Below are 25,534 nucleotides of genomic sequence, written 5' to 3'. Positions count from 1 at the left end.
ACACTCCCCAGGGTCCCTGTCTACCTGTGACTCTACTTTCAGGGAACTGTGTCCCTGTACCCCTGGGCCCCTCTGTTCTACAACACTCCCCGGGGTCCGTCTACCTGTGACTCCACTTTCAGAGAACTGTGTCCCCATACCCCGGGGTCCCTCTGTTCTACAACACTCCCCAGGGTCCCCGTCGACCTGTGACCCCACTTTCAGGGAACTGTGTCCCTGTACCCCGAGGTCTCTCTGTTCTACAACACTCCCCAGGGTCCCACTGTGCACTGTTAAATTCACATCCTGGATCTGACTTCCCCAAACACAACACACCTCACACTCATCTGAATTAAACTGTGTTTGCCGTATCTCGGCCCAGCCCCCCCCCCCCAGTAAATCACGATAACCGTCCTCACTGGAAACGACATCAACTGTTGTGGAGACATCTGCTAACTGATTAATTGCTGCTTCTTCTCCACCCTGTCTACCTATCGGTGGGACAACCAGGTTTTATGGACAACTCTCAGTATTTAACTGCATTTGCCACCTTTCTCCCCGGATCTGCAGCCCACCGTGTCCTGGGGGGGGGGGGGGGGAGAGATACCTGCACTGTCCACCAACCACCGATCTTCCAGTGCATGATAGAGGAGTGAGGCGAGTCTGCGTACGTGCAAACATCTGCACGAGTCTGTGCATGTCCGTCTGTGTGCACGCCTGTGTTCATGTGCACGCGTGTATATGTGTGTGTTTGCATGCCTGAGTGTGTGGGTCCGTGTTTGTGTGTCGTGTGTGTCTCTTTCTGTTTCTGTACTGCACATGGCCTCTGTGAACAAGTCCAGTCCGGCGTTTAATAATTAACTGTTATCTCCGAGTTTGTGTGAGAGTGCCTGGTGTGTCAACCGCTGTACGAAAGTCCACTGCTCTCAAACCCCATCGTCAGCTCTTCTTCCCTCCCCCAATCCGGCTCTCCCAGGCTCCAAGTCCACTCTGCCCCCTCCCTGCCTCCTATCCCTCCCGGCAATGAGAGTTTTCTGCCGTCTCAGTATCGCGCCCCCCCCCCCACCGACTCTGTTTGGAGTGAACCTGGGGCTGGGAAGGACAGAGAGAGACACAGATGGGAAGGAGAGGGAGAGGGAAAGGGAGAGACAATCAGATGGGGAAGAGAGGGAGGGAGGGGAGACACAGAGAGATGCGGGGGAGAGGCATAGTCATTGTCATAGTCATACTTAACTGATCCCGGGGGAAATTGGTTAAATTTCCAATTTCCAGAGGCATCAGATGGCCAGACAGGGTCCCCCTCCCTGGGGCTGGGATCTTTCTGTGCCTAGCCAGACAAGTAGAGTTGGCAATCGCTGACCCCAGCAAAACCTCCACCCTCGCCCCACCGGAATGGCAACGGACAGGAAACGATTCGGAAAAAAGGCTCCCAAGCTCAGGCATGCCTGGATTTGGGGGACAACGTGGGCAGTTAGGACAGGTCCAGGGCAGCCAGCACAGCCCGGTCGGGCTAAGTGGCCTCATTTCCGTGTGGAGTGACCCTTTCTCTGCTCTCCTCCTCCTCCATTTCCCTCTCCCACTCCATTCCTTCCAGGTCACTCACCTCTCCCTCACTCTCCTCTCCAAGTCCTCTTGCCCTCCCTCCCATCCTCCCGCCCTCCACCTCCTCACTCAACCCCTTCCCCCGTCCACCTCCCTCACCCATCCTCCCCACTCAGTCACTGCCACCCCTCAATCCCTCTGAACCCCTCCCCATCCCTCCCCTTTCAATCCCCTCCCTAATTCTTCTTCCCCTCTCCCTGTTCTTCACTCCCTCCAGCTTTCTCCTTCCTCTCCACCTCCTCCCACACTCCCCCTGCCCTCTCTCCCAGTTACCGCACCCCTCCCCTCCCGTCCCCTCCCTCACTCGCCCCGACTCCGGGGCAACTTCGCCCCTCTCACCTCCTCGCCCCCCTCCGCCGATGTCCTAGCCGGGACGGACCAGCCGCCCTGCCGATGGCTTGCTCCGGCCGGCGTCCACTCGGCCCGTCCTTGCCCTGCAGGCGGAGCCCGGGGTCCGCGGGGACCGGGAGCGAGTGAAGGAAGGCGCTCCCTCGGGCGGCGGAGCGGGCACACTCACACACAGACACGGGACGGTGGGGGGGGGAGGAGGAGGCGCTCCCTCGGCCGGCGGAGCGGACACACGGCGCTCCCTCGGCTGCTGGACGGCGGCGCAACTCCGGGGCTCCGGGACGGGACGGGACGGGACGGGAGCCGCCCCGCCTAGCCGGGGGGCGTGGCCACGCCCTTCATTTGCATAGCACCGCCCACCTCATCTGCATCCGCCCCGCCCACCGCTGACGTGCCTCGGCTCCCTTCACTTGCCCGCCCCCCCAACACTTTCACTGGCCACACCCCCCTCCGTGGGCCGCGTCACCGACGCAACTCTCCGCCCCGCCCCGTTTGACGTCACCGGCGACGCTCCGCCCAGCCCGGGGGGGAAACGTCATCACGCCAGCCCAGCCCCGCCTACCCTGAACCACAAACCGGTTCAACGCCCCCCTACTTCTGCACGCAAATATGATTTCTCTGCCAAAAAAAAACCAAACACGACAAGGCGCAGGGACGGGGGCGAGATTGGGCCGTGTTGCCCTGGAGATGGGGGGGCCCTCTGAAGGCGCCCAAACCCCCGCTGGACAAGGCGGGAAGAGACACTCCTCCCTGCATCCACCAGCACCCTTCCCGGCGGGGTGCAGGTCCAGTAAGGATTAAGAGTCGGAGCTGGGAGAGAAACCAGGGAATTAAAAAGCCCCCTGAATAAGGCGGCGTGCGTGATTCCGTCAGGAGGCGTACGTCATTCCGTCAGCGGGCGATGACGTCACCGCCCTCGTAACGCAGGGCGAAAACACGCAGAAAGTTTAATTCCCTCCCAACCTGCCCCACCAGGGTTTGGAGAGACAACTAACAGCAAAAAAAAACCCACAAAGCTGGCAGCGCAAAGCAAAAAAATATTTTTAAAAAATCACCCCGGATAAAGCGGTTGGGGGGAGGGGGAAGCGAGCGCCGTGACGTCACGCCCAGCAACGACCCCTGACCCCGCCGCCCCGGGATTGGAGGAGGTGTGGGGGGGTAAAAAACCAAGACGGGTTAGCATAAAAGAAGAGCGGGGCTTTTCCAAAAACGCCCGGTTTTGTGTTTTAAATCGGAGAGAGAGTGGGTGGGCCGGGGGGGGAAGAAAATCAGAGATAATCGCCGTGGCGGGCGGCCGGGCGACGTCACTTCCGGTGGCGCGGAGAGGGGAGCGGGGGGGAGGGACAAGATGGCGGCGGCCGACGTGCTGGAGTACAACGAGGTGTTCCTGGAGCAGAAAGGCAGCCTGGTGCGGCCCCGCCGGCCCCGGGGCCGTCCGTCAGTGTCCGGGGGGGGTGTCCGGGTCTCCCCGCCGGCCCCGGGGCCGTCCGTCAGTGTCCGGGGGGGTGTCCGGGTCTCCCCGCCGGCCCCGGGGCCGTCCGTCAGTGTCCGGGTCTCCCCGGGGCCGTCCGTCAGTGTCCGGGGGGGTGTCCGGGGCCGTCCGTCAGTGTCCGGGGGGGTGTCCGGGTCTCCCCGGGGCCGTCCGTCAGTGTCCGGGGGGGTGTCCGGGTCTCCCCGCCGGCCCCGGGGCCGTCCGTCAGTGTCCGGGTCTCCCCGGGGCCGTCCGTCAGTGTCCGGGTCTCCCCGCCGGCCCCGGGGCCGTCCGTCAGTGTCCGGGGGGGTGTGTCCGGGGCCGTCCGTCAGTGTCCGGGTCTCCCCGGGGCCGTCCGTCTGTGTCCGGGGGGGTGTCCGGGTCTCCCCGGGGCCGTCCGTCTGTGTCCGGGGGGGTGTCCGGGTCTCGTCCCTGTGTCCGGGGCCGTCCGTCAGTGTCCGGGTCTCCCCGCCGGCCCCGGGGCCGTCCGTCAGTGTCCGGGGGGGGTGTCCGGGTCTCCCCGGGGCCGTCCGTCAGTGTCCGGGGGGGTGTCCGGGTCTCCCCGCCGGCCCCGGGGCCGTCCGTCAGTGTCCGGGTCTCCCCGCCGGCCCCGGGGCCGTCCGTCAGTGTCCGGGTCTCCCCGCCGGCCCCGGGGCCGTCCGTCAGTGTCCGGGGGGGTGTCCGGGTCTCCCCGCCGGCCCCGGGGCCGTCCGTCAGTGTCCGGGGGGTGTCCGGGTCTCCCCGGGGCCGTCCGTCAGTGTCCGGGGCCGTCCGTCAGTGTCCGGGTCTCCCCGCCGGCCCCGGGGCCGTCCGTCAGTGTCCGGGGGGTGTCCGGGTCTCCCCCGGGGCCGTCCGTCAGTGTCCGGGCCCCGGGGCCGTCCGTCAGTGTCCGGGTCTCCCCGCCGGCCCCGGGGCCGTCCGTCAGTGTCCGGGGGGGGTGTCCGGGTCTCCCCGGGGCCGTCCGTCAGTGTCCGGGTCTCCCCGGGGCCGTCCGTCAGTGTCCGGGGGGGTGTCCGGGTCTCCCCGGGGCCGTCCGTCAGTGTCCGGGTCTCCCCGGGGCCGTCCGTCAGTGTCCGGGGGGGTGTCTGGGTCTCCCCGGGGCCGTCCGTCTGTGTCCGGGGGGGTGTCCGGGTCTCCCCGCTGGCCCCGGGGCCGTCCGTCAGTGTCCGGGTCCCCCCGGGGCCGTCCGTCTGTGTCCGGGGGGGTGTCCGGGTCTCCCCGGGGCCGTCCGTCTGTGTCCAGGGGGGGTGTCCGTCTGTGTCCGGGTCTCCCCGGGGCTGTCCGTCTGTGTCCGGGGGGGGTGTCCGTCTGGGTCCGGGTCTCCCCGGGGCCGTCCGTCTGTGTCCGGGGGGGTGTCCGGGTCCCCCCGGGGCCGTCCGTCAGTGTCCGGGGGGGTGTCCGGGTCTCCCCGCTGGCCCCGGGGCCGTCCGTCTGTGTCCGGGGGGGGGGGGGGTGTCCGGGTCTCCCCGGGGCCGTCCGTCTGTGTCCAGGTCTCCCTGGTGCGGCCCTGCCGGGACCCACTGGCCCCGGGGGCCGTCCGTCTGTGTCCGGGGGTGGGGTGTCCGGGTCCCCCCGCTGGCCCCAGGGCCGTCCGTCTGTGTCCGGGGGGGGGGGGGTGTCCGGGTCTCCCCGGGGCCTTCCATCTGTGTCCAGGTCTCCCTGGTGCGGCCCTGCCGGGACCTGCTGGCCCCCGGGCCGTCCGTCTGTGTCCGGGGGGGTGTCTGGGTCTCCATGGCCGGGTTCAGCTCGCCCCGGGGCCGCTCAGTCTGTGTGTGTTGGAAAGACCCCTCTCACCGTGAGGAGGGGTGTCTGGGTCACCCTGTTGTGTGTCAGTGTTATAGATTGTGTGTGAGTGTGTGTGTGAGACAGGGACTGTTCAGTGTGTGTGACCCCTCTCACCGTGAGGAGGGTGTCTGGGTCACTCTGACAGTGTGGCGTCAGTGTTACAGATCCGTGTGTGGGTGAGTCTGTGTTTTTGGGAGGTGGTGTTCATTGTAGAAACGCCGTTCAGAAACCTGGCGGAGGGGAAGAAGCCATGCCTGAATCGTTGCGTGTGTGTGTGTGTGTGTGTGTATCAGGCTCCTGAGCCTCCTCCCTGATATTAGCCATGAGAAGAGGGCATGTCCTGGGTGATGGGGGTCGTTAATGGTGGCACCGCGGTGAGGTGGTGTGTTTTTGTTTTCGAGTGTGTCTGGGGACAGGATGTGAATCTGTGCAGTCGATTTTCTGATGTGTTTTTCTCTCTGTCTCTCCCCTCTTGCTGCGACGGTTTCTTTGCATCCCGGTCCCCCCCCCCCCACTCGCTGCAATTCAGGTGGACGGACGCCTGCGTCTCAGCCGCCAGAACATCGTCTTCAAGAACAGCAAGACAGGGAAGGTGGACAGCGTCCCCGCGTCCGAGGTCCGCGACGGGGTCTGGAGGAGGGTGGCCCGCGGGTACGGTCTCAAGCTCCAGCTGCACAGCGGAGGCCTCTACAAATACGATGGCTTCCGCGAGTCGGTGAGCGAGGGGAGGGGGGGCCGCCACGGGCGCTGTGGGACGCGGGACGAGTACGGGGAGGGGTGACGTCTTCTGGATGATGTAACGCAGAGCCTTTCTAAGTCAGACCGCACTTGCAGTATCGCGAGCAATTTTGGGCCCCCTTATCGACGAAAGACGGATTTCGGAGTGGAGATGCGTCTCTACCAAAGGAGGGGTGAGGCGCATCTTCCCTCCGCAAGCCAGCAGGTCACCCTCGGGCGAGCTGTGGCTCCTGTTTAGCCGCCCGATCAGGGTCACCAGAAGCCGTGGGAGCAGGTGGTGGACGGTCGTATGAGTGGCCGGCGCAGATCACAAGTCCTGGTTCTGCGACCTCTGACCCCAGGCGGACAATCTCCGAAGAGTATTGACAATGGCTGGGGTCACCCATCTTGTAAAAAAAAATAACTGCCCAGAGGGAGGCAACGGCAAATCACTTCTGTAGAAAAATTTGCTAAGAACAATCACAATCCTGGAAAGATCGTGATCACTTATGGCATATGACACGACACATAATGACAATGATGAATTGTGTGTGGGGAGAGGCCTGGGGGGGGCCACTCAGTCAAACCCATTGCCTATTGAAAGGATTATACAGAGTGGATGTGGAGAGGATGTTTCCTACAGTGGGGGAGTCTAGGACCAGAGGACACAGATAGAGTGGATGTGGAGAGGATGTTTCCTGTAGTGGGGGAGTCTAGGACCAGAGGACACAGATAGAGTGGATGTGGAGAGGATGTTTGCTGTAGTGGGGGAGTCGAGGACCAAAGGACACAGATAGAGTGGATGTGGAGAGGATGTTTCCTGTAGTGGGGGAGTCTAGGACCAAAGGACACAGATAGAGTGGTTGTGGAGAGGATGTTTCCTATAGTGGGGGAGTCTGGGACCAGAGGACACGGATAGAGTGGTTGTGGAGAGGATGTTTCCTATAGTGGGGGAGTCTGGGACTAGAGGACACGGATAGAGTGGATGTGGAGAGGATGTTTCCTATAGTGGGGGAGTCTGGGACCAGAGGACACAGATAGAGTGGATGTGGAGAAGATGTTTCCTGTAGTGGGGGAGTCTCGGACCAGAGGACACAGATAGAGTGGATGTGGAGAGGATGTTTCCTATAGTGGGTGAGTCTAGGACCAAAGGACACAGATAGAGTGGATGTGGAGAAGATGTGTCCTATAGTGGGGGAGTCTCGGACCAGAGGACACAGATAGAGTGGATGTGGAGAAGATGTGTCCTATAGTGGGGGAGTCTAGGACCAGAGGACACAGATAGAGTGGATGTGGAGAGGATGTTTCCTATAGTGGGGGGAGTCTAGGACCAGAGGACACAGATAGAGTGGATATGGAGAGGATGTTTCCTATGGTGGGGGAGTCTAGGACCAGAGGACACAGGTAGAGTGGATGTGGAGAGGATGTTTCCTGTAGTGGGGGAGTCTAGGACCAAAGGACACAGATAGAGTGGATGTGGAGAGGATGTTTCCTGTAGTGGGGGAGTCTAGGACCAGAGGACACAGATATAGTGGATGTGGAGAGGATGTTTCCTATAGTGGGGGAGTCTAGGACCAGAGGACACAGATAGAGTGGATATGGAGAGGATGTTTCCTACGGTGTGGGAGTCTAGGATCAGAGGACACAGATAGACTGGATGTGGAGAGGATGTTTCCTATAGTCGGGGAGTCTAGGACCAGAGGACACAGATATAGTGGATGTGGAGAGGATGTTTCCTGTAGTGGGGGAGTCTAGGACCAGAGGACACAGATAGAGTGGATGTGGAGAGGATGTTTCCTATAGTGGGGGAGTCTAGGACCAGAGGACACAGATAGAGTGGATGTGGAGAGGATGTTTCCTATAGTGGGGGAGTCTAGGACCAGAGGACACAGATAGAGTGGATGTGGAGAGGATGTTTCCTGTAGTGGGGGGAGTCTAGGACCAGAGGACACGGATAGAGTGGATGTGAAGAGGATGTTTCCTGTAGTGGGGGAGTCTAGGACCAGAGGACACAGATAGAGTGGATGTGGAGAGGATGTTTCCTGTAGTGGGGGGAGTCTCGGACCAGAGGACACAGCCTCAGAATAGAGAGGACGTCCAGTAGTAAGTTATTTCTATAGCCAGATGGTGGTGAATCTGTGGAATTCGTTGCCATGGGTGGCTGTGGGGGACGAGGCATCGGGTAGAAGGGACGAGGTTGATTATAGATTCTCAGTAAGGGTGTCAAACGTAGTACCCTCTAAACTGTGCGCACGCACGCACATTTTTCACCCAGCGCACAAAGTAAACCAATGTGTGCACAGAAGGTCAGTTACCTAAAATAATGTCGTAGTTGATAATTATACTTATTGAAAATCTTTTAGCTAACTGCTTCTGTTAACTAGATAGTCGGTTTTTCAAATACCACACTGCACGTCACTAATTTACGTCACCTCACCTATCCTGTTCCGGTTTGTACAGCTGCATCATGGCGGCGGCCACGTTTGGCGGACAGTGTTCATATCATACAGTTTACAAAGATCTGTTTCAAATCCTGTAGACAGCTTACCGAGTTTTTACTAGAAAAAATATTGATTCACTATGTCGAATTTAAAAGATGTGAAGGGCAAAGGAACTCCAAATTTGTTTAAAGTTGAATGGCTTAACAAAATAGTAGAAACTGTTACACCGAAAGCTCATGAGGTCATGAACGTTCAGCTGCGAGAAATATTTACGTATGATTCGGAAACTTTTGGTAGTGTGGAGGAGCAGAGGGATCTCCGGGTAGATGTCCACAGATCCCTAAAAGTTGCCTCACAGGTGGATAGGGTAGTTAAGAAAGCTTATGGGGTGTTAGCTTTCATAAGTCGAGGGATAGAGTTTAAGAGTCGTGATGTAATGATGCAGCTCTATAAAACTCTGGTCAGGCCACACTTGGAGTACTGTGTCCAGTTCTGGTCACCTCACTATAGGAAGGATGTGGAAGCATTGGAAAGGGTACAGAGGAGATTTACCAGGATGCTGCCTGGTTTAGAAAGTATGCACTGTGATCAGAGATTAAGGGAGCTTTACTCTTTGGAGAGAAGGAGGATGAGAGGAGACATGATAGAGGTGTACAAGATAATAAGAGGAATAGAGAGTGGATAGCCAGCGCCTCTTCCCCAGGGCACCACTGCTCAATACAAGAGGACATGGCTTTAAGGTAAGGGGTGGGAAGTTCAAGGGGGATATTAGAGGAAGGTTTTTTACTCAGAGAGTGGTTGGTGTGTGGAATGCACTGCCTGAGTCAGTGGTGGAGGCAGATACACTAGTGAAGTTTAAGAAACACTATGGAGGAATTTAAGGTGGGGGCTTATACGGGAGGCAGGGTTTGAGGGTCGGCAGAACATTGTGGGCCAAAAGGCCTGTACTGAGCTGTACTGTTCTATGTTATCTGTTTGTATTGTCGTGATGCGAAAGTTGCTGGAGAATTGCTAGTGGAAAGAAGTGGGATGATATTTGGAAACTTGACTTTTTGAAGCGTCATTTGGCAAGTAAATCGCATTTGGACGGTGTGCAAAAGCTCAGGCAACAGAACCCGTCATTACCCGTTACAGGAGTGCTACGCATGTTACGGTTGAGTGCAGATGAGCGAGAGCGAAAATGATCAAACCCAGCAGAGATCAAAGTCAGCTTTTGATTTCTCCGCAATTACAGATTGTGACTCCACATTTGACGATAAACAACTTAAGTCTTAGTCATATTTTATTGATCCCGGGGGAAATTGGTTTTCGTTACAGTTGCACCATAAATAATTAAATAGAAATACAACCATAAATAGTTAAATAGTAATATGTAAATTACGCTAGGAAATAAGTCCAGGACCAGCCTATTGGCTCAGGGTGTCTGACCCTCCAAGGGAGGAGTTGTACAGTTTGATGGCCACAGGCAGGAATGACTTCCTATGACGCTCTGTGCTGCATCTCGGTGGAATGAGTCTCTGGCTGAATGTACTCCTGTGCCCACCCAGTACATTATGTAGTGGATGGGAGACATTGTCCAAGATGGCATGCAACTTGGACAGCATCCTCTTTTCAGACACCACCGTCAGAGAGTCCAGTTCCATCCCCACAACATCACTGGCCTTACGAATGAGTTTGTTGATTCTGCTGGTGTCTGCTACCCTCAGCCTGCTGCCCCAGCACACAACAGCAAACATGATCGCACTGGCCACCACAGACTCGTAGAACATCCTCAGCATCGTCCGGCAGATGTTAAAGGACCTCAGTCTCCTCAGGAAATAGAGACGGGTCTGACCCTTCTTGTAGACAGCCTGAGTGTTCTTTGACCACTGAGTTAATGCCTTATGTCTATAGTATAATGATTTTCAAATATTGTAATAGTTAGACAGTTTAATGATTTCAACTTTTCCATGCAAGAAAAAATTAAATCCAAACCGATTTCAAACTTTTCTCAAATGGTGGCATTTGTACTTCAAAATGAACAGTTTTGCGACCTTGCACAGTTGATGGACATTGGGGGAACCTTTCTTGCGTCAAGTGTGGACTGTGAGCGGGATTTTAGCCTGATGAATCAACTCAGAAACAAGCTGAGAAACCGTTTCGGTGAACGTTATTTGGATACGTTAATGAGAATCAAAAGCTATCAATACGATGGACGTTCTATTAGTTGAGATAGAGTTTACAAAGAACGGGTAAATGCCAAAGACAGGACAGAGAGAAAATAACTGAGTGACTGAAATATGATAAAAATTAAAATAAATAAAAAATTAAATATCTCCAACCTGATGGCATGAACATTGACTTCTCTAACTTCCATTAATGCCCCACCTCCCCCTCGTACCCCGTCCCTTATTTATTTATGTATTATTATCATGGTTTTTTTCTTTCCCCCTTTTTTCCTCTTTTTTTTTTCTCCCTCTGTCCCTCTCACTATAACTTCTTGCCCATCCTCTGGGCTTCCCCCCCCTCCCCTTTTCTTTCTCCCTCGGCCTCCCGTCCCATGATCCTCTCCCTTGTCCAGCCCCATATCCCTTTTGCCGATCAACTTTCCTGCTCTTGGCTCCATCCCGTCCCCCTCCTGTCTTCTCCTATCATTTCGGATCTCCCCCTCTCCCTCCTACTTTCAAATCTCTTACCAGCTCTTCTTTCAGTTAGTCCTGACCAAGGGTCTCGGCCCGAAACGTCGACTGCACCTCTTCCTATAGATGCTGCCTGGCCTGCTGCGTTCACCAGCAACTTTGATGTGTGTTGCTTGAATTTCCAGCATCTGCAGAATTCCTGTTGTTAAAGGAAACCAAAACAGACCAGTTAGTAGGCACTTGCTGGAGCTTGGAATGTACTCCTCAGCAATCCTGGGCCTGGAAACCAACATAAACTGGTCAAACCTCCAAAGAAAAAGAGCAGAGAGGAGATGGATTGAAAGACTACAGACACATTCCCCAAACGGCCTAAACGAGGCCTAAAAAGTGTGTGACTTAAAGATGTTATTTTGCTGCTGTTCTTGACATAAAACTGCACAGTATTTTGTAAACGTACATAAACTGTCCCACGTGCATTCAGTGTGCACGTACTTTTCTCACAGGACAAAAAATTGCACGGCATAAGATTTTTGCGCACACTGACTAAAAATTAGCGGGAACATTGGTGTCAAAGGTTATGGGGGGGCAGGCAGGAGGATGGGGTTGAGAGGGACAGTGAATGAGCCGCTGTGGGATCTTGCAGTGAGCTAAATGGGCCGAACGGCTGAGTTAAGTTCCTGCGTCTCATGGTCGTCTCCCGCCGCAGGATTTTGACCGGATGGCGGAGTTTTTCCGGAGCAATTACCAGCTGGAACTGCAGGAGAAGGACATGTGTGTGAAGGGGTGGAACTGGGGGACTGCGCGCTTCAGCGGTAAGGCCGGGGACGGGGTCGGGAGAGGGTGGGGGGTGACGGGGAGGAGACAGATGTGTGTGTGTGTGCGCGTGAAGGGGTGGAACTGGGGGGGCTCCGCTGATTCGGGTATCTGACTCTCCCCCCGCCCACCACCTCCGCAGGGCAGCTGCTGTCGTTCGACATCGGCGACCAGACCGCCTTCGAGATCCCCCTGACCAACGTCTCGCAGTGCACCACGGGCAAGAACGAGGTGACCCTGGAATTCCACCAGAGCGACGACGCGCAGGTCTCCCTCATGGAGGTCCGCTTCTACGTCCCCCCCTCGCAGGAGGACGGCGTGGACCCCGTCGAGGTGAGGCGGGGCGGGCGGGCTGCGGGGGACAGAGCGTGCGAGGGAGGTGAGGGGGGCGGGTGGGAATGAGGGTGAGAGTTGCAGAGCTGAGTGAGGGGGCAGGAGATTAGGAACAACAGAGGAATTGTACTCAGCTGGGCCGACAAGTGGCAAATGCAGTTTAATTCACACAAGTTCTGCAAAGGCAGATCCGATTTCACAGTGAACGGTGGGAGTCACAGGTAGACAGGGACCCTGGGGAGTGTTGTAGGACAGAGGGACCCAGGGGTACAGGGACACAGTTCTCTGAAAGTGGAGTCACAGGTATTCAGGGACCCCGGGGAGTGTTGTAGAACAGAGGGACCTCGGGGTACAGGGACACAGTTCTCTGAAAGTGGAGTCACAGGTAGTCAGGGACCCTGGGGAGTGTTGTAGAACAGAGAGACCTCGGGGTACGGGGACACAGTTCTCTGAAAGTGGGGTCACAGGTAGACAGGGACCCTGGGGAGTGTTGTAGACCAGAGGGACCTTGGGGTACGGGGACACAGTTCTCTGAAAGTGGAGTCACAGGTAGTCAGGGACCCTGGGGAGTGTTGTAGAACAGAGAGACCTCGGGGTACAGGGACATAGTTCTCTGAAAGTGGAGTCACAGGGAGACAGGGACCCTGGGGAGTGTTGTAGGACAGAGGGACCTCGGGGTACGGGGACACAGTTCTCTGAAAGTGGAGTCACAGGGAGACAGGGACCCTGGGGAGTGTTGTAGAACAGAGAGACCTCGGGGTACAGGGACACAGTTCTCTGAAAGTGGAGTCACAGGGAGACAGGGACCCTGGGGAGTGTTATAGGACAGAGGGACCTCGGGGTACGGGGTGTTACATACCCCGTAACTGGGTTGCCAAACCAGCAGAAATGGATCACTCAATTGGAGTCTGGAGTACTCGAACTAAGAAAGTTTTATTAAAGAAACAAGGAAAACAGTAATCGAAAGGATAATAAATGCAACAGTTCAACAATGATAACCACACATGTGCACAGAATTAAGATAACAGCATCAATCAAGCTCTATCGTTGTCTAGGGGTAAATGACCAAATTTAAAAATGACTCAAAGTTCAGTCCAGTTCAGTTCGCAGTAATCGTTGCCATGGCGATGGACAAGGTGGGGGAAGAGAGACAGAGAGAACAGGAACAACTGATCATTCAGAACGGCTTCACTCACAGACAGGCGAGATGGCTCACAAGCAACTTTTGGGCGGGTCCTTGGTGATGTCACCTGAGGTCACCGACTGTGACCCCTCCTCCAGATGCGGTCAATCCTCTGCAGTGAACCCGGCACCCAGGCAAGGGCGGACACACACCGGGTTCCCCCTGATCGTACCTTTCCACCCTTGTCGTTGTCTGGTACTTCTCACCCACTCATGGGAGGCGCACCGCTTCCAGGGTCTCGTTACCTCGGGTGGCGTGTGTGTCTGTCTTAGCGAACCTGTCCCTTTTTATCCCCCTGCTGGGGTATCGCCTGTCCATACTTCAAACAGTTCAGGGTTCAAAGGGGGAGCCGCTCCAGACAGCTCTCCCTCCCACATCCCTTCATTACACATCTCCAGACGCTGCTCGTTTGTTCCTTATCTCTCCTTCCCCTGAGGGCAGGTGGCAGACCAACTGCTGATGCCACTGATGCTAGCCCAGGCCAGCAAACATCTTAATTTTATGTGTATTCTCGTCACAGGGGACACAGTTCTCTGAAAGTGGAGTCACAGGTAGACAGGGACCCTGGGGAGTGTTGTAGAACAGAGGGACCTCGGGGTACAGGGACACAGTTCTCTGAAAGTGGAGTCACAGGTAGATGGGCCGGTGAAGAAGACGTTTGTCACGCCAGCCTTCGTCAGTCAGGGCACCGAGTACAGGAGACGGGAGGTCACGTCACAGTTGTACAAGACGTTGGTGAGGCTGCACTTGGAGTACTGTGTTCGGTTTTGGTCGCCCTGCTGTGGGAAAGACGCCGTTGAGCTGGGAAGAGTGCAGAGGGAGATTTACGAGGATGTCGCCTGGACTCGAGAGTCTGAGTTACGGAGAGAGGTCGGGCAGGTTGGGAATTTATTCCCTGGAGCGAAGGGGTGACCTTACAGAGGTGCGTAAAACCACGAGGGGCACCGATAGGGTGAATGTGCACAGACTTTTTCCCCAGGGTCGGGGAATCAGGAACCAGAGGGCACAGGAGAGGGGAAAGAGATTTCATAAAGGACCAAGGGGCAAATTTTTCACCCAGATGGTGGTCCGTCTATGGAACGAGCTGCCAGAGAAAGTGGTCGAGGCAGGTACATTAACGACACTCGGACAGGGACACGGATAGGAAAGGTTTAGACATAGAGGGGGATATGGGACAGGCTTAGATGGCAAATTACTGTTGCTGGGTGTCTGTGCAGTGAGAGAGAGAGACGGAGAGAACTGGACCTCTGCAGCAGAGGGAAGGTGAGATCCTCTCACTCACCCCACCCCCTCCTCCTGTGTCACTCTTGGCCTTCTCATCCCACAGGCCTTCTCCCAGAACGTCCTGTCACAGGCCGACATCATCCAGGCGACGGGAGACGCCCTCTGCATCTTCCGGGAGCTCCAGTGCCTGACCCCTCGTGGCCGGTACGACATCCGAATCTATCCCACCTTCCTGCACCTTCACGGAAAGACCTTCGACTACAAGATCCCCTACACGACCGTCCTTCGCCTCTTCCTGCTCCCGCACAAGGACCAGAGGCAGATGTTCTTCGTGGTGAGTCTGGTGTCAGACAGAGTGAATCTCCCTCCGCACCGTCCCGTCACACACTCCCGGGGTCAGACACAGAGTGAATCTCCCTCCGCACCGTCCCGTCACACACTCCCGGGGTCAGACACAGAGTGAATCTCCCTCCACACTGTCCCGTCACACACTCCCGGGGTCAGACACAGAGTGAATCTCCCTCCACACTTTCCCATCACACACTCCCGGGGTCAGACACAGAGTGAATCTCCCCCCACACCGTCCCATCACACACTCCCGGGGTCAGACACAGAGTGAATCTCCCTCCACACCGTCCCGTCACACACGCCCGGGGTCAGACACAGAGTGAATCTCCCTCTGCACTTTCCCATCACACACTCCCGGGGTCAGACACAGAGTGAATCTCCCTCCACACCATCCCATCACACACTCCCGGGGTCAGACACAGAGTGAATCTCCCTCCGCACCGTCCCGTCACACACTCCCGGGGTCAGACACAGAGTGAATCTCCCTCCACACCGTCCCATCAGTCACTCCCGGGGTCAGACACAGAGTGAATCTCCCTCCGCACCGTCCCATCACACACTCCCGGGGTCAGACACAGAGTGAATCTCCCTCCGCACCGTCCCGTCACACACTCCCGGGGTCAGACAGAGTGAATCTCCCTCCACACCGTCCCATCAGTCACTCCCGGGATCAGACACAGAGTGAATCTCCCTCCGCACCGTCCCATCACACACTCCCGGGGTCAGACACAGAGTGAATCTCCCTCCACACCGTCCCGTCACACACTCCCGGGGTCAGACACAGAGTGAATCTCCCTCTGCACTTTCCCATCACACACTCCCGGGGTCAGACACAGAGTGAATCTCCCTCCACACCGTCCCGTCACACACTCCCGGGGTCAGACAGAGTGAATCTCCCTCCACACCGTCCCATCACACACTCCCGGGGTCAGACACAGAGTGAATCTCCCTCCACACCGTCCCATCAGTCACTCCCGGGATCAGACACAGAGTGAATCTCCCTCCGCACCGTCCCATCACACACTCCCGGGGTCAGACACAGAGTGAATCTCTCTCCGCACCGTCCCGTCACACACTCCCGGGGTCAGACACAGAGTGAATCTCCCTCTGCACTTTCCCATCACACACTCCCGGGGTCAGACACAGAGTGAATCTCCCTCCACACCGTCCCGTCACACACTCCCGGGGTCAGACAGAGTGAATCTCCCTCCACACCGTCCCATCACACACTCCCGGGGTCAGACACAGAGTGAATCTCCCTCCACACCGTCCCATCAGTCACTCCCGGGATCAGACACAGAGTGAATCTCCCTCCACACCGTCCCGTCACACACTCCCGGGGTCAGACACAGAGTGAATCTCCCTCTGCACCGTCCCATCACACACTCCCGGGGTCAGACACAGAGTGAATCTCCCTCCACACCGTCCCATCACGCACTCCCAGGGTCAGACACAGAGAGGAGCTGTGCTGACTGAGCTGGGAGAAATCGAAGGAAAACTACTGGATAAAGTTCGTGGAATACTTTGGAGGTGGCTCTAAAAGTCTCTTGGACAACTGAGTGAGTGACGGCGTTGGCGTGGAAGCTCGGTGTGGAGTTTTTGCTGCCGGTTTGGACTGGGTTTGTTGGCGGCTGCTTACTGCGTCCCAGCTGCGGCCGCTGGCAACTCGCCAGTAAGCCGGTTCGCTCCAAAACCGGAGGCAAACGCCGTCGTTTTCCCCCCATTGACATCGGGGCAACGTTCCTCCTCCATTGTTTTCCTGATTTTTCGTCCGGTGTCGGTGCCGGTGCCGGAGCATCTGGAAGGACGTTTCGGCCTCTCCCGGCCTGGGTCTCTGCAAGTCCGACGGAGCCTTTCCTGGCGCCGAGCCAGCGAGGAACTGTCGACTGCAAACTTTCCCGGCCAGTTATTCGACTCGCTCCAGGACTTCTAACTGGCACCGCCGCAAAATTCTCGGACTGGAAAGAGCGCCAGCATGCCGGACCGGTCTCCAGGGAGTCGCGGGCCTTCGGGGAGTTACGCAAGGGCGGCTGCCTCCCCGGCCTCGGACAACGCCCTGTTTCGGTCGGTGAAGGTGGAACGTGGGGTGCAATGTATTTTGCGCCCTGGAATGACACTAGAAAAGTGTACGGAGGCAATGGAGGACCTTGTGGGGAAAGGTGGTATTCTGGCCACCGAGAAGGAGTTCGGAAAGGCGGTGTTCTATCTGGTGAATGAAGAGCTAGTGCACCGGGCCCTAAGCAGGGGAGTCACGGTGGACACCATCTTTTTACCTATGGAGCTGGTGACGGCCCCCACGCAACGTATCGTGCTTGGGCATGTTAAGCCTTTCATTCCAAATGAGGACTTGCTTCCCCCACTGGCCCGTTTAGGGCAAGTAAGGTCGGAGATTACTGCCATCCGACACAAATTTAAGAGACGCACCCTCCGCACCGTAATCTCTTTCCGGCGTCAGGTTTTCATGCAGCTGGAAAGGGAGGACGATGTTGAGGGCCGCTTTACTGTCCGGCACGAGGGAGTAGATTATCAGGTGTACTGGAGCTCCGAGCGCCCACGGTGCCATGCGTGCAGGGAGGTGGGGCACTTTCGGAGGGACTGTCCTGCCGCCCGGAACCCGAGGGAGCCCACTTCGGGCACCAGTGCCGCAGCTACCTCTGCCCCTGATCCTACTCCTGCGCGTGCGCCTGCACCTGCATCTGACCCTGCCCCCGCCCGTGATCCTGCCCCAGCCCCTCACCCTGCCCCTACCCCTACCCCTGTCCCTACTTCTACGGTTGGGTCGGTCCCTGCTCCTCTCCCTGTAGTTCAGGTGGGGGACGGGGTGGAGTCTGTGCGGAGTAAGAAGGCAAAGGGGAAATCCAAACATAGTAAGAAGCGGGCCTTTGAGGCCGCAGAGCTCACACCCATTTCGTCTGAAGTGGAGCGTGGGGCTCGGGGAGGTGCGCAAGCAGACGGGGCGATGGAAACAGAAGGCGCCGCCCCATCGGTGAAGCCTGCACCTGTGTGCTCCTCCAGCGTGAAGAGGAGAAGGGAACGTTCCCGCAAGAGGGCAGGGGATGTAGATGCGGGGGAGTCCCAGGAAGGGGTGGGAATCCGGGTAGGGGTTGGTTCTAAACCTGAGTCCTCAGATGTAGCCACCAGTCCTGGGGTAGATGGTGTGGTTGTGCAAAAAGCTTGTGATAGGCCTGTTTGCACAAACGAGGCAGCCCTGGAGGCCTCCACCCAGGACCTACAAGTCAGCGCCTCTCTGGAGGCCAGTGTACCGAATAGTGTAAGAGGAGACGAGGCAAAGCTCTCTCATTCTCAGCACCAGGCGGCTTATGAATCCCTTGGACCAAAGGTGCCGGGTTCCCCTCTATGCCTGCCCCCTAGGGAGGACGATATTCTGTGCACATCGACCCCAGCAATAAATGACTTGCAGGGAGTCCCTGGGGATTGTCTCTCCACTGTCGCAAATGTGGATGAGGCTGATGCGACGGTGGAGAAGGCAGGTAAGAGCGAGGTGCCCGCTGCGCTGTGTGGGTCGCAGGCGCAGCCATCTATTGGAACATGCGGGGAGGCCGATGGGGATTCTGTCTGCAGTGACGGGTTGGAGGGGGACTCTTTCGATAGTGAAACAATGGACATCCTCACCCCTCCTGAGAAATCCCCATTGATACCTGTAGAGGAAATTAAGCATTTCATTCTCACCTCTGAGGGTGCCAAGCACCGGCCTCAGCTAGCCTCGCTTCGCTGGCCCAGCATGCCGAGGCTGGTGAGGTCCCTGCGAGTCATCCTCAGACGAAAGGGAAAGGGAAAGAGGAATGCGGTGGTGGGGAACGACAGACGGCAACTAAAATCTTTCCTGGATGACCTAGTAAGGGACATCAGAGGGAGAAGCAGCCTCGCTCCTACGGGGGATGGTGGGTCACAGGGTGTTGCTGGTACCGCTCGAGCCCGGAAAGCAAAAGGTATCCTTGCTTTCTTTCCGGACAGTGTGGTGGAAGGCGCCTCCGCTCTCACCGAAATGGGCGCAGCTGCTGAGACCTAGTGTGTTCCCGCCATGAAGCTTACCATAGCTAGTCTCAATGTAAACGGCAGCAGGGGTCCTCTTCGCAGGCATAACAATCTCTCAGTCCTCAGGGATGGGCGGTATACGGTGAGTTTCCTGCAGGAAACCCATACCATCCCTGGGGACGAGTCTGCTTGGCTCCTGGAGTGGCAGGGCGGGGTCTACATGAGCCACCTCAGCTCCATTTCTAGCGGGGTGGCGATCCTGTTGGCCCCGACCTTCCAGCCAGTAATTGAAAGAGTCCAAGACGTTGTGCCCGGCCGTCTGCTCCACCTGGTTGTGCGCCTGGATGGCGTACCATTGCATTTTATCAATGTGTACGCTCCCAGGCGCGGTGTGATGCAGACGCGCCTATTCTGTCAGCTGTCCACCCTGCTGAGCTCCATCGATCCTGGGGACTGCGTCATCCTCGGGGGAGATTTCAATTGTACCCTCGAGGCGGAGGACCGTTCGGGCCTCCAACGCGACCCAGCATCAGCAAAAAAGTTAAAGGAGCTAGTCGGCTCCTTTGACTTGGTGGACAGCTGGCGGAATTTTCACCCCAACTCTAGCGCCTTCTCGAGAAGGTCTAGAGAAGGAGGTTCCAGGATAGACCGCATTTACATCTCTCGGGCCTACGCCTCCCGCGTGTCGGCGTCCTCCATGCGGCCAGTGTCGTGCTCGGATCATCACCTTGTGTGGATGGAATTTATTCCACTACACCCTCGGGTGGGATCCGGGTATTGGCATTTTAACAACCGGCTGCTGGAGGACAGCCGTTTCCGGGATTCGTTCCGAGCGTTCTGGGTCTCCTGGAAGGAGAGGCGGAGAGAGTTCTGCTCCCTACGGCTATGGTGGGATGTGGGCAAAGCCCACATCCGGTTTTTATGTCGGGAGTACACTAGGGGGTCGACCAAAGGGCGGGGCTCTGAGATTGAGCGGCTTGAGAGAGCGTTGCTTGACCTGGAGTCCCGCCTCGGTCCGACCACTGGAGACCAGCAGCTGTGGCAGGAATACCAGGAGAAGAAGGACGCACTAAGGGACTTGCAGCTTCAGCAGTCCCGAGGTGCGTACGTGAGGTCACGGATCCAAATGCTGCAGGATTTGGACCGTGGCTCACCCTTCTTCTACTCGTTGGAGAGGTGGCGGGGAGTTCAAAAGCAGCTAGTGGAATTGCTGGCTGCCGATGGCTCCTCCATCACGGACCCTGATGGAATTAACAACGAGGTCCGTTCATTCTATCGGTCCTTATTCTCGCCTGATCCGTCAAATGCGGAGGCGTGCAATGAGGTCTGGAAGGATTTGCCTAAGGTCAGTCCAGAGGATGCAGTGCGTCTGGATGCCCCCCTGACTCGGGAGGAGCTGTCCACTGCCCTTCGGCAACTCCGGAGGGGCAAGTCCCCTGGTTTGGATGGACTGAGTGTTGAGTTTTATCAGGCTTTTTGGGATGTCCTGGGGGATGATTACAGCCTTGTCCTAGGGGAGAGCCTAGCCACCGGAGAAATGCCCCTCTCATGGCGAAGAGCTGTTGTGGTCCTACTGCCCAAGAAGGGAGACCTCCGCCTGCTAAAGAACTGGCGGCCGGTCTCCCTCTTGTGCGCGGACTACAAGATCTTCGCCCGGGCAATGGCCAACCGTCTGGGTTCGGTAATTGGACAGGTGGTCCATCCTGACCAATCTTACACGGTCCCGGGCCGCTCCATCCAGGACAATGTCCACCTAGTACGGGACCTGATCCACCTGCTCCAGGAGACTGGGACCCCGGCAGCGTTTCTTTCTCTTGACCAGGAGAAGGCGTCTGACCGGGTGGACCACAGTTTCCTGCTGGGCACCCTGCAGGCTTTTGGGCTCGGACCACACTTTGTGGCCCGAGTTCGGCTCCTGTACTCTGCCGCAGAGTGCCTAGTTAAGATCAACGGATCACTGACAGGACCTATCCACTTCCGAAGAGGAGTGCGTCAAGGGTGCCCCATGTCCGGTCAACTGTATGCGATCTGTGTCGAGCCATTCCTCGGCCTTCTTCGGCGAAGGCTGACAGGTCTGGTTCTGCGCGAACCGGACATGAGGGTCGTCCTCTCGGCCTACGCCGATGACGTACTCCTCATGATGACAGATCCCTGTGACCTGCGGAGGATGCGCGAGTGCCAAGATGTTTTCTCGGCGGCATCCTCCGGCAGGATCAACTGGGCGAAATGTTCCGGACTCTTAGTAGGCCAGTGGCAGGTGGACTCCCTGCCGGAGGAGATGAGAGCTTTTGAGTGGAGCACCAGACGTCTTCTCTATCTGGGAGTCTACCTGAGTCCTTCTAGGGAGACCTGGCTGGCGAACTGGCAGGACCTGGAGACAAAGGTCATGGCCCGGCTAGGGCGCTGGTCAGGCCTTCTCAGGGTGCTTTCCTATCGAGGCAGGGTGGTGGTCATAAACCAGCTGGTGGCCTCCATGTTGTGGTACCGGATGGTCACCTTGGCCCCCCCTGCCCCTTTTGTTGCGAGAATGCAGAGGAAGCTGGTGGACTTCTTCTGGGGAAACAGGAAACACTGGGTCTCTGCAGCGGTTCTGAGTCTCCCAGTAGGAGAGGGCGGACAGTCGCTGGTGTGTGTACGCACACGACTGGCGGCTCTCCGCCTCAGGATTCTGCAGAGATTCCTGTACGCCGAGCGCCCTCCCAGGTGGCACGTGTTGGCGACTTTCTTCCTCCGGAGGGGCTGCTGCCTTCACGAAGATATGCAGCTACCACCGGCAGGCGTCAGCCGTGCTGCTTTGCAGAGGCTGCCCGGCTTCTATCAGGACCTACTGAGAGTCTGGAACATGGTTGCCTCAGGCCGGGAATCCCCTCCTCTGGCAGAGGGCGGGGTCCTGGCCGACCCTTGCCCTGCCTCAGCGGATGTCGGTGCGGCTCAGGTGTGTGGATCGACTCAAGCTGAGCTGCTCGTCGGGCCCAGGCCCCGCAGCCTTACCCGAGAGACGAATCCACACAACTTGAGCCGTCTTTCATCGACACCCACAATCCCATTCAGGGATGCAGGCAGGAGGTACCTTTATGGGCTGCTGCTCCACACCCTCCACTTCCTAGCCTTTGTCCACCGTCCCGACACGCCATGGCGGTCGGTCTTTCCACCTGGAGGTGAGGGGGGTCCCCAATGGAAGTCCCTTTACAAGGGAGTCCTCCCCATGCACCTTGGGGATCTCGGCTGGAGGGTGCTGCATAAAGCGGTGCCCTGCAATAAGTTCTTTAGTCTGTACACGGATCTCCCAGCCGCGTGTCACTTCTGCGGGCTGGAGGAGACCGTGTACCACATGTACGTGGAGTGTGTGAGGCTGCAGCCCCTTTTCGCGTTTTTGCGTGGGCTGCTTCTCGCCTTCTGGTTGCATTTCAGTCCCACCCTATTTATATATGGTCATCCAGTAAGGAGGGGGGCACAGAGGGATGAGGATGTCCTTGTCAACTTGCTCCTGGGGCTGGCGAAAATTGCCATCCGTGGCTCCTGGAAAAGGGTGGCAGGAGGTTCTCCCCGGGCGGACTGCCTGGCTATGTTTAGGGGGTATGTTCGTGCCCGGGTGAACATTGAAAAGGAATACGCACAGTCCACGGCGACCGTAGAGGTGTTCCGGGACCGTTGGGCTCCGCGGGGTGTAAATGCCATCATTGATGAGGATGGCAATATATTGGTTTAAGATGTATTGTCTGTTTGTAGTGTAGTAAATATGTTAGTCACTGGGTTTGTAAATATTTTATAGCACCGACATTTGTAATAAAGAAATTTGTATTAAAAAAAAAGGGGTCAGACACAGAGTGAATCTCCCTCCACACCGTCCCATCACACACTCCCGGGGTCGGACACAGAGTGAATCTCCCTCCACACCGTCCCATCACACACTCCCGGGGTCAGACACAGAGTGAATCTCCCTCCGCACGGTCCCATCACTCACTCCCGGGATCAGACACCAAGTGAATCTCCCCCCACGCCGTCCCATCACACACTCCCAGGGTCAGACAGAGAGTGAATCTCCCTCCACACCATACCATCACTCACTCCCGGGATCAGACACCGAGTGAACCTCCCTCCGCACCGTCCCATCACACACTCTCGGGGTCAGACACTAGGTGGCGATCCCTCCACACCGTCCCATCACACACTCCCGGGGTCAGACACTGAGTGAATATCCCTCCGCACCGTCCCATCAGACACTCCCGGGGTCAGACACAGAGTGAATCTCCCTCCGCACCGTCCCATCACACACTCCCGGGGTCAGACACAGAGTGAATCTCCCTCCGCACCGTCCCATCAGACACTCCCGGGGTCAGACACAGAGTGAATCTCCCTCCACACCGTCCCATCACACACTCCCGGGGTCAGACAGAGAGTGAATCTCCCTCCGCACCGTCCCATCACACACTCCCGGGGTCAGACACAGCGTGAATCTCCCTACGCACCGTCCCATCACACACTCCCGGGGTCAGACACAGCGTGAATCTCCCTCCGCACCGTCCCATCACACACTCCCGGGGTCAGACACAGCGAGAATCTCCCTCCGCACCGTCCCATCACACACCCCCGGGGTCAGACACAGAGTGAATTTCCCTCCGCATCGTCCCATCACACATCCCCGGGGTCAGACACAGAGTGAATCTCCCTCCGCACGTCCCATCACACACCCCCGGGGTCAGACACAGAGTGAATCTCCCTCCGCACCGTCCCATCACACACCCCCGGGGTCAGACACAGAGTGAATCTCCCTCCGCACCGTCCCATCACACACCCCTGGGGTCAGACACAGAGTGAATCTCCCTCCGCACCGTCCCATCACACACCCCCGGGGTCAGACACAGAGTGAATCTCCCTCCGCACCGTCCCATCACACACTCCCGGGGTCAGACACAGAGTGAATCTCCCCCCGCACCGTCCCATCACACACTCCCGGGGTCAGACACAGAGTGAATCTCCCCCCGCACCGTCCCATCACACACTCCCGGGGTCAGACACAGAGTGAATCTCCCCCCGCACCGTCCCATCACACACTCCCGGGGTCAGACACAGAGTGAATCTCCCTCCGCACCGTCCCATCACACACTCCCGGGGTCAGACACAGAGTGAATCTCCCCCCGCACCGTCCCATCACACACTCCCGGGGTCAGACACAGAGTGAATCTCCCTCCGCACCGTCCCATCACACACTCCCGGGGTCAGACACAGAGTGAATCTCCCTCCGCACCGTCCCATCACACACTCCCGGGGTCAGACACAGAGTGAATCTCCCCCCGCACCGTCCCATCACACACTCCCGGGGTCAGACACAGAGTGAATCTCCCCCCGCACCGTCCCATCACACACTCCCGGGGTCAGACACAGAGTGAATCTCCCTCCCCCCGCACCGTCCCGTCACACACTCCCGGGGTCAGACACAGAGTGAATCTCCCTCCGCACCGTCCCATCACACACTCCCGGGGTCAGACACAGAGTGAATCTCCCTCCGCACCGTCCCATCACACACTCCCGGGGTCAGACACAGAGTGAACCTTCCTCCACACCATCCCATCACTCACTGCCATCCTGCGATCTAATTGGCTGTCTTGCATTACAGATCAGTCTGGATCCTCCAATCAAACAAGGACAGACCCGCTATCACTTCCTGATTCTGCTTTTCTCCAAGGATGATGAGCTGAGTCTGACATTGAACATGAGCGAGTGAGTGTGGGCGAGAGGGCCTGTGGGTGACGGGTGTAACACAGCGTGAACGGTGGGGAGTGTCGAGGGACGGGGGGACCTCGGGGTACGAGGGTGGGACATGCATCGTGAACGGTGGGGAGTGTCGAGGGACAGGGGGACCTCAGCGTACGAGGGTAGGACACACATTGTGAACGGTGGGGAGTGTCGAGGGACAGGGGGCCCTCAGGGTACGAGGGTAGGACACGCACCGTGAACGGTGGGGAGTGTCGAGGGATGGAGGGAACTCGGTGTACGATAGTAGGGGAGATTACGCAAGGTGCCATTAAGCTGGAAAGAGTGCAGAGTGAGATTCAATCGGAGATCTGAAGGCAATTTTTTCCACTTGGAGGGTGGTCTGTCTGTGGAACGAGCTGCCGGGGAAGTGGTCGAGGCTGGTACATTGACGACACTCGGACAGGGACACGGACAGGAAAGGTTTAGAGGGATACGGGTGGTCTGTCTACGGGACGAGCTGCCAGGGGAAGTGGTCGAGGCTGGTACATTGACGACACTCGGACAGGGACACGGACAGGAAAGGTTTAGAGGGATACGGGTGGTCTGTCTGTGGAACGAGCTGCCGGGGACGTGGTCGAGGCTGGTACATTGACGACACTCGGACAGGGACACGGATAGGGAAGGTTTAGACATGGAGAACACGCGAGCAGAAAGGACTGGCTGAGCTGCCCACTGTCGACTGTAAAGTTGACCCGGGGGGGCCTGATTCTGTGGTGTGGGGTGGCGGGGGAGGGGGCTTTGTTTCGGGACCTCTCACGGCCCCTCTTCCTTTCCCAGAGAGGAGGTGGCGAAGAAGTTCGACGGGAAGCTGAGCCGGGATATGGCGGGACCCCTGTACGAGGTGGTGAGTCGCATTATGAAGTCTCTGGTCAGCCGCAAGATCACCGTCCCCGGGAACTTCGTGGGGTAAGTGACGGGG

General features: G+C 57.6%; 2 protein-coding genes across 2 annotated transcripts in view; one reads left to right on the top strand and one right to left on the bottom strand.

Moving 5' to 3' along the window:
- Positions 1–2,054, bottom strand: part of LOC134341800 (uncharacterized abhydrolase domain-containing protein DDB_G0269086-like) — a 61,057-nt gene extending 59,003 nt beyond the window's left edge. Inside the window, exon 1 of the mRNA XM_063039732.1 lies at positions 1,921–2,054. The gene's annotated coding sequence lies outside the window, so the exon portion shown is untranslated. The remainder of the gene's footprint in view (positions 1–1,920) is intronic.
- Positions 2,055–3,215: 1,161 nt separating this feature from the next.
- The window catches only part of ssrp1b (structure specific recognition protein 1b), a 62,064-nt gene continuing 39,745 nt past the window's right edge, over positions 3,216–25,534 (top strand). Inside the window, exons 1-7 of the mRNA XM_063039735.1 lie at positions 3,216–3,337; positions 5,715–5,900; positions 11,668–11,773; positions 11,917–12,107; positions 14,618–14,848; positions 24,476–24,579; positions 25,393–25,521. Coding sequence (XP_062895805.1) covers positions 3,278–3,337; positions 5,715–5,900; positions 11,668–11,773; positions 11,917–12,107; positions 14,618–14,848; positions 24,476–24,579; positions 25,393–25,521 — 1,007 coding nt within the window. The 5' untranslated portion in view covers positions 3,216–3,277. The remainder of the gene's footprint in view (positions 3,338–5,714; positions 5,901–11,667; positions 11,774–11,916; positions 12,108–14,617; positions 14,849–24,475; positions 24,580–25,392; positions 25,522–25,534) is intronic.

Source organism: Mobula hypostoma, unplaced genomic scaffold (assembly GCF_963921235.1).
Source record: "Mobula hypostoma unplaced genomic scaffold, sMobHyp1.1 scaffold_66, whole genome shotgun sequence".
Taxonomy (NCBI): Eukaryota; Metazoa; Chordata; class Chondrichthyes; order Myliobatiformes; family Myliobatidae; genus Mobula; species Mobula hypostoma.
This window is presented reverse-complemented; position numbering and strand designations above follow the sequence as displayed.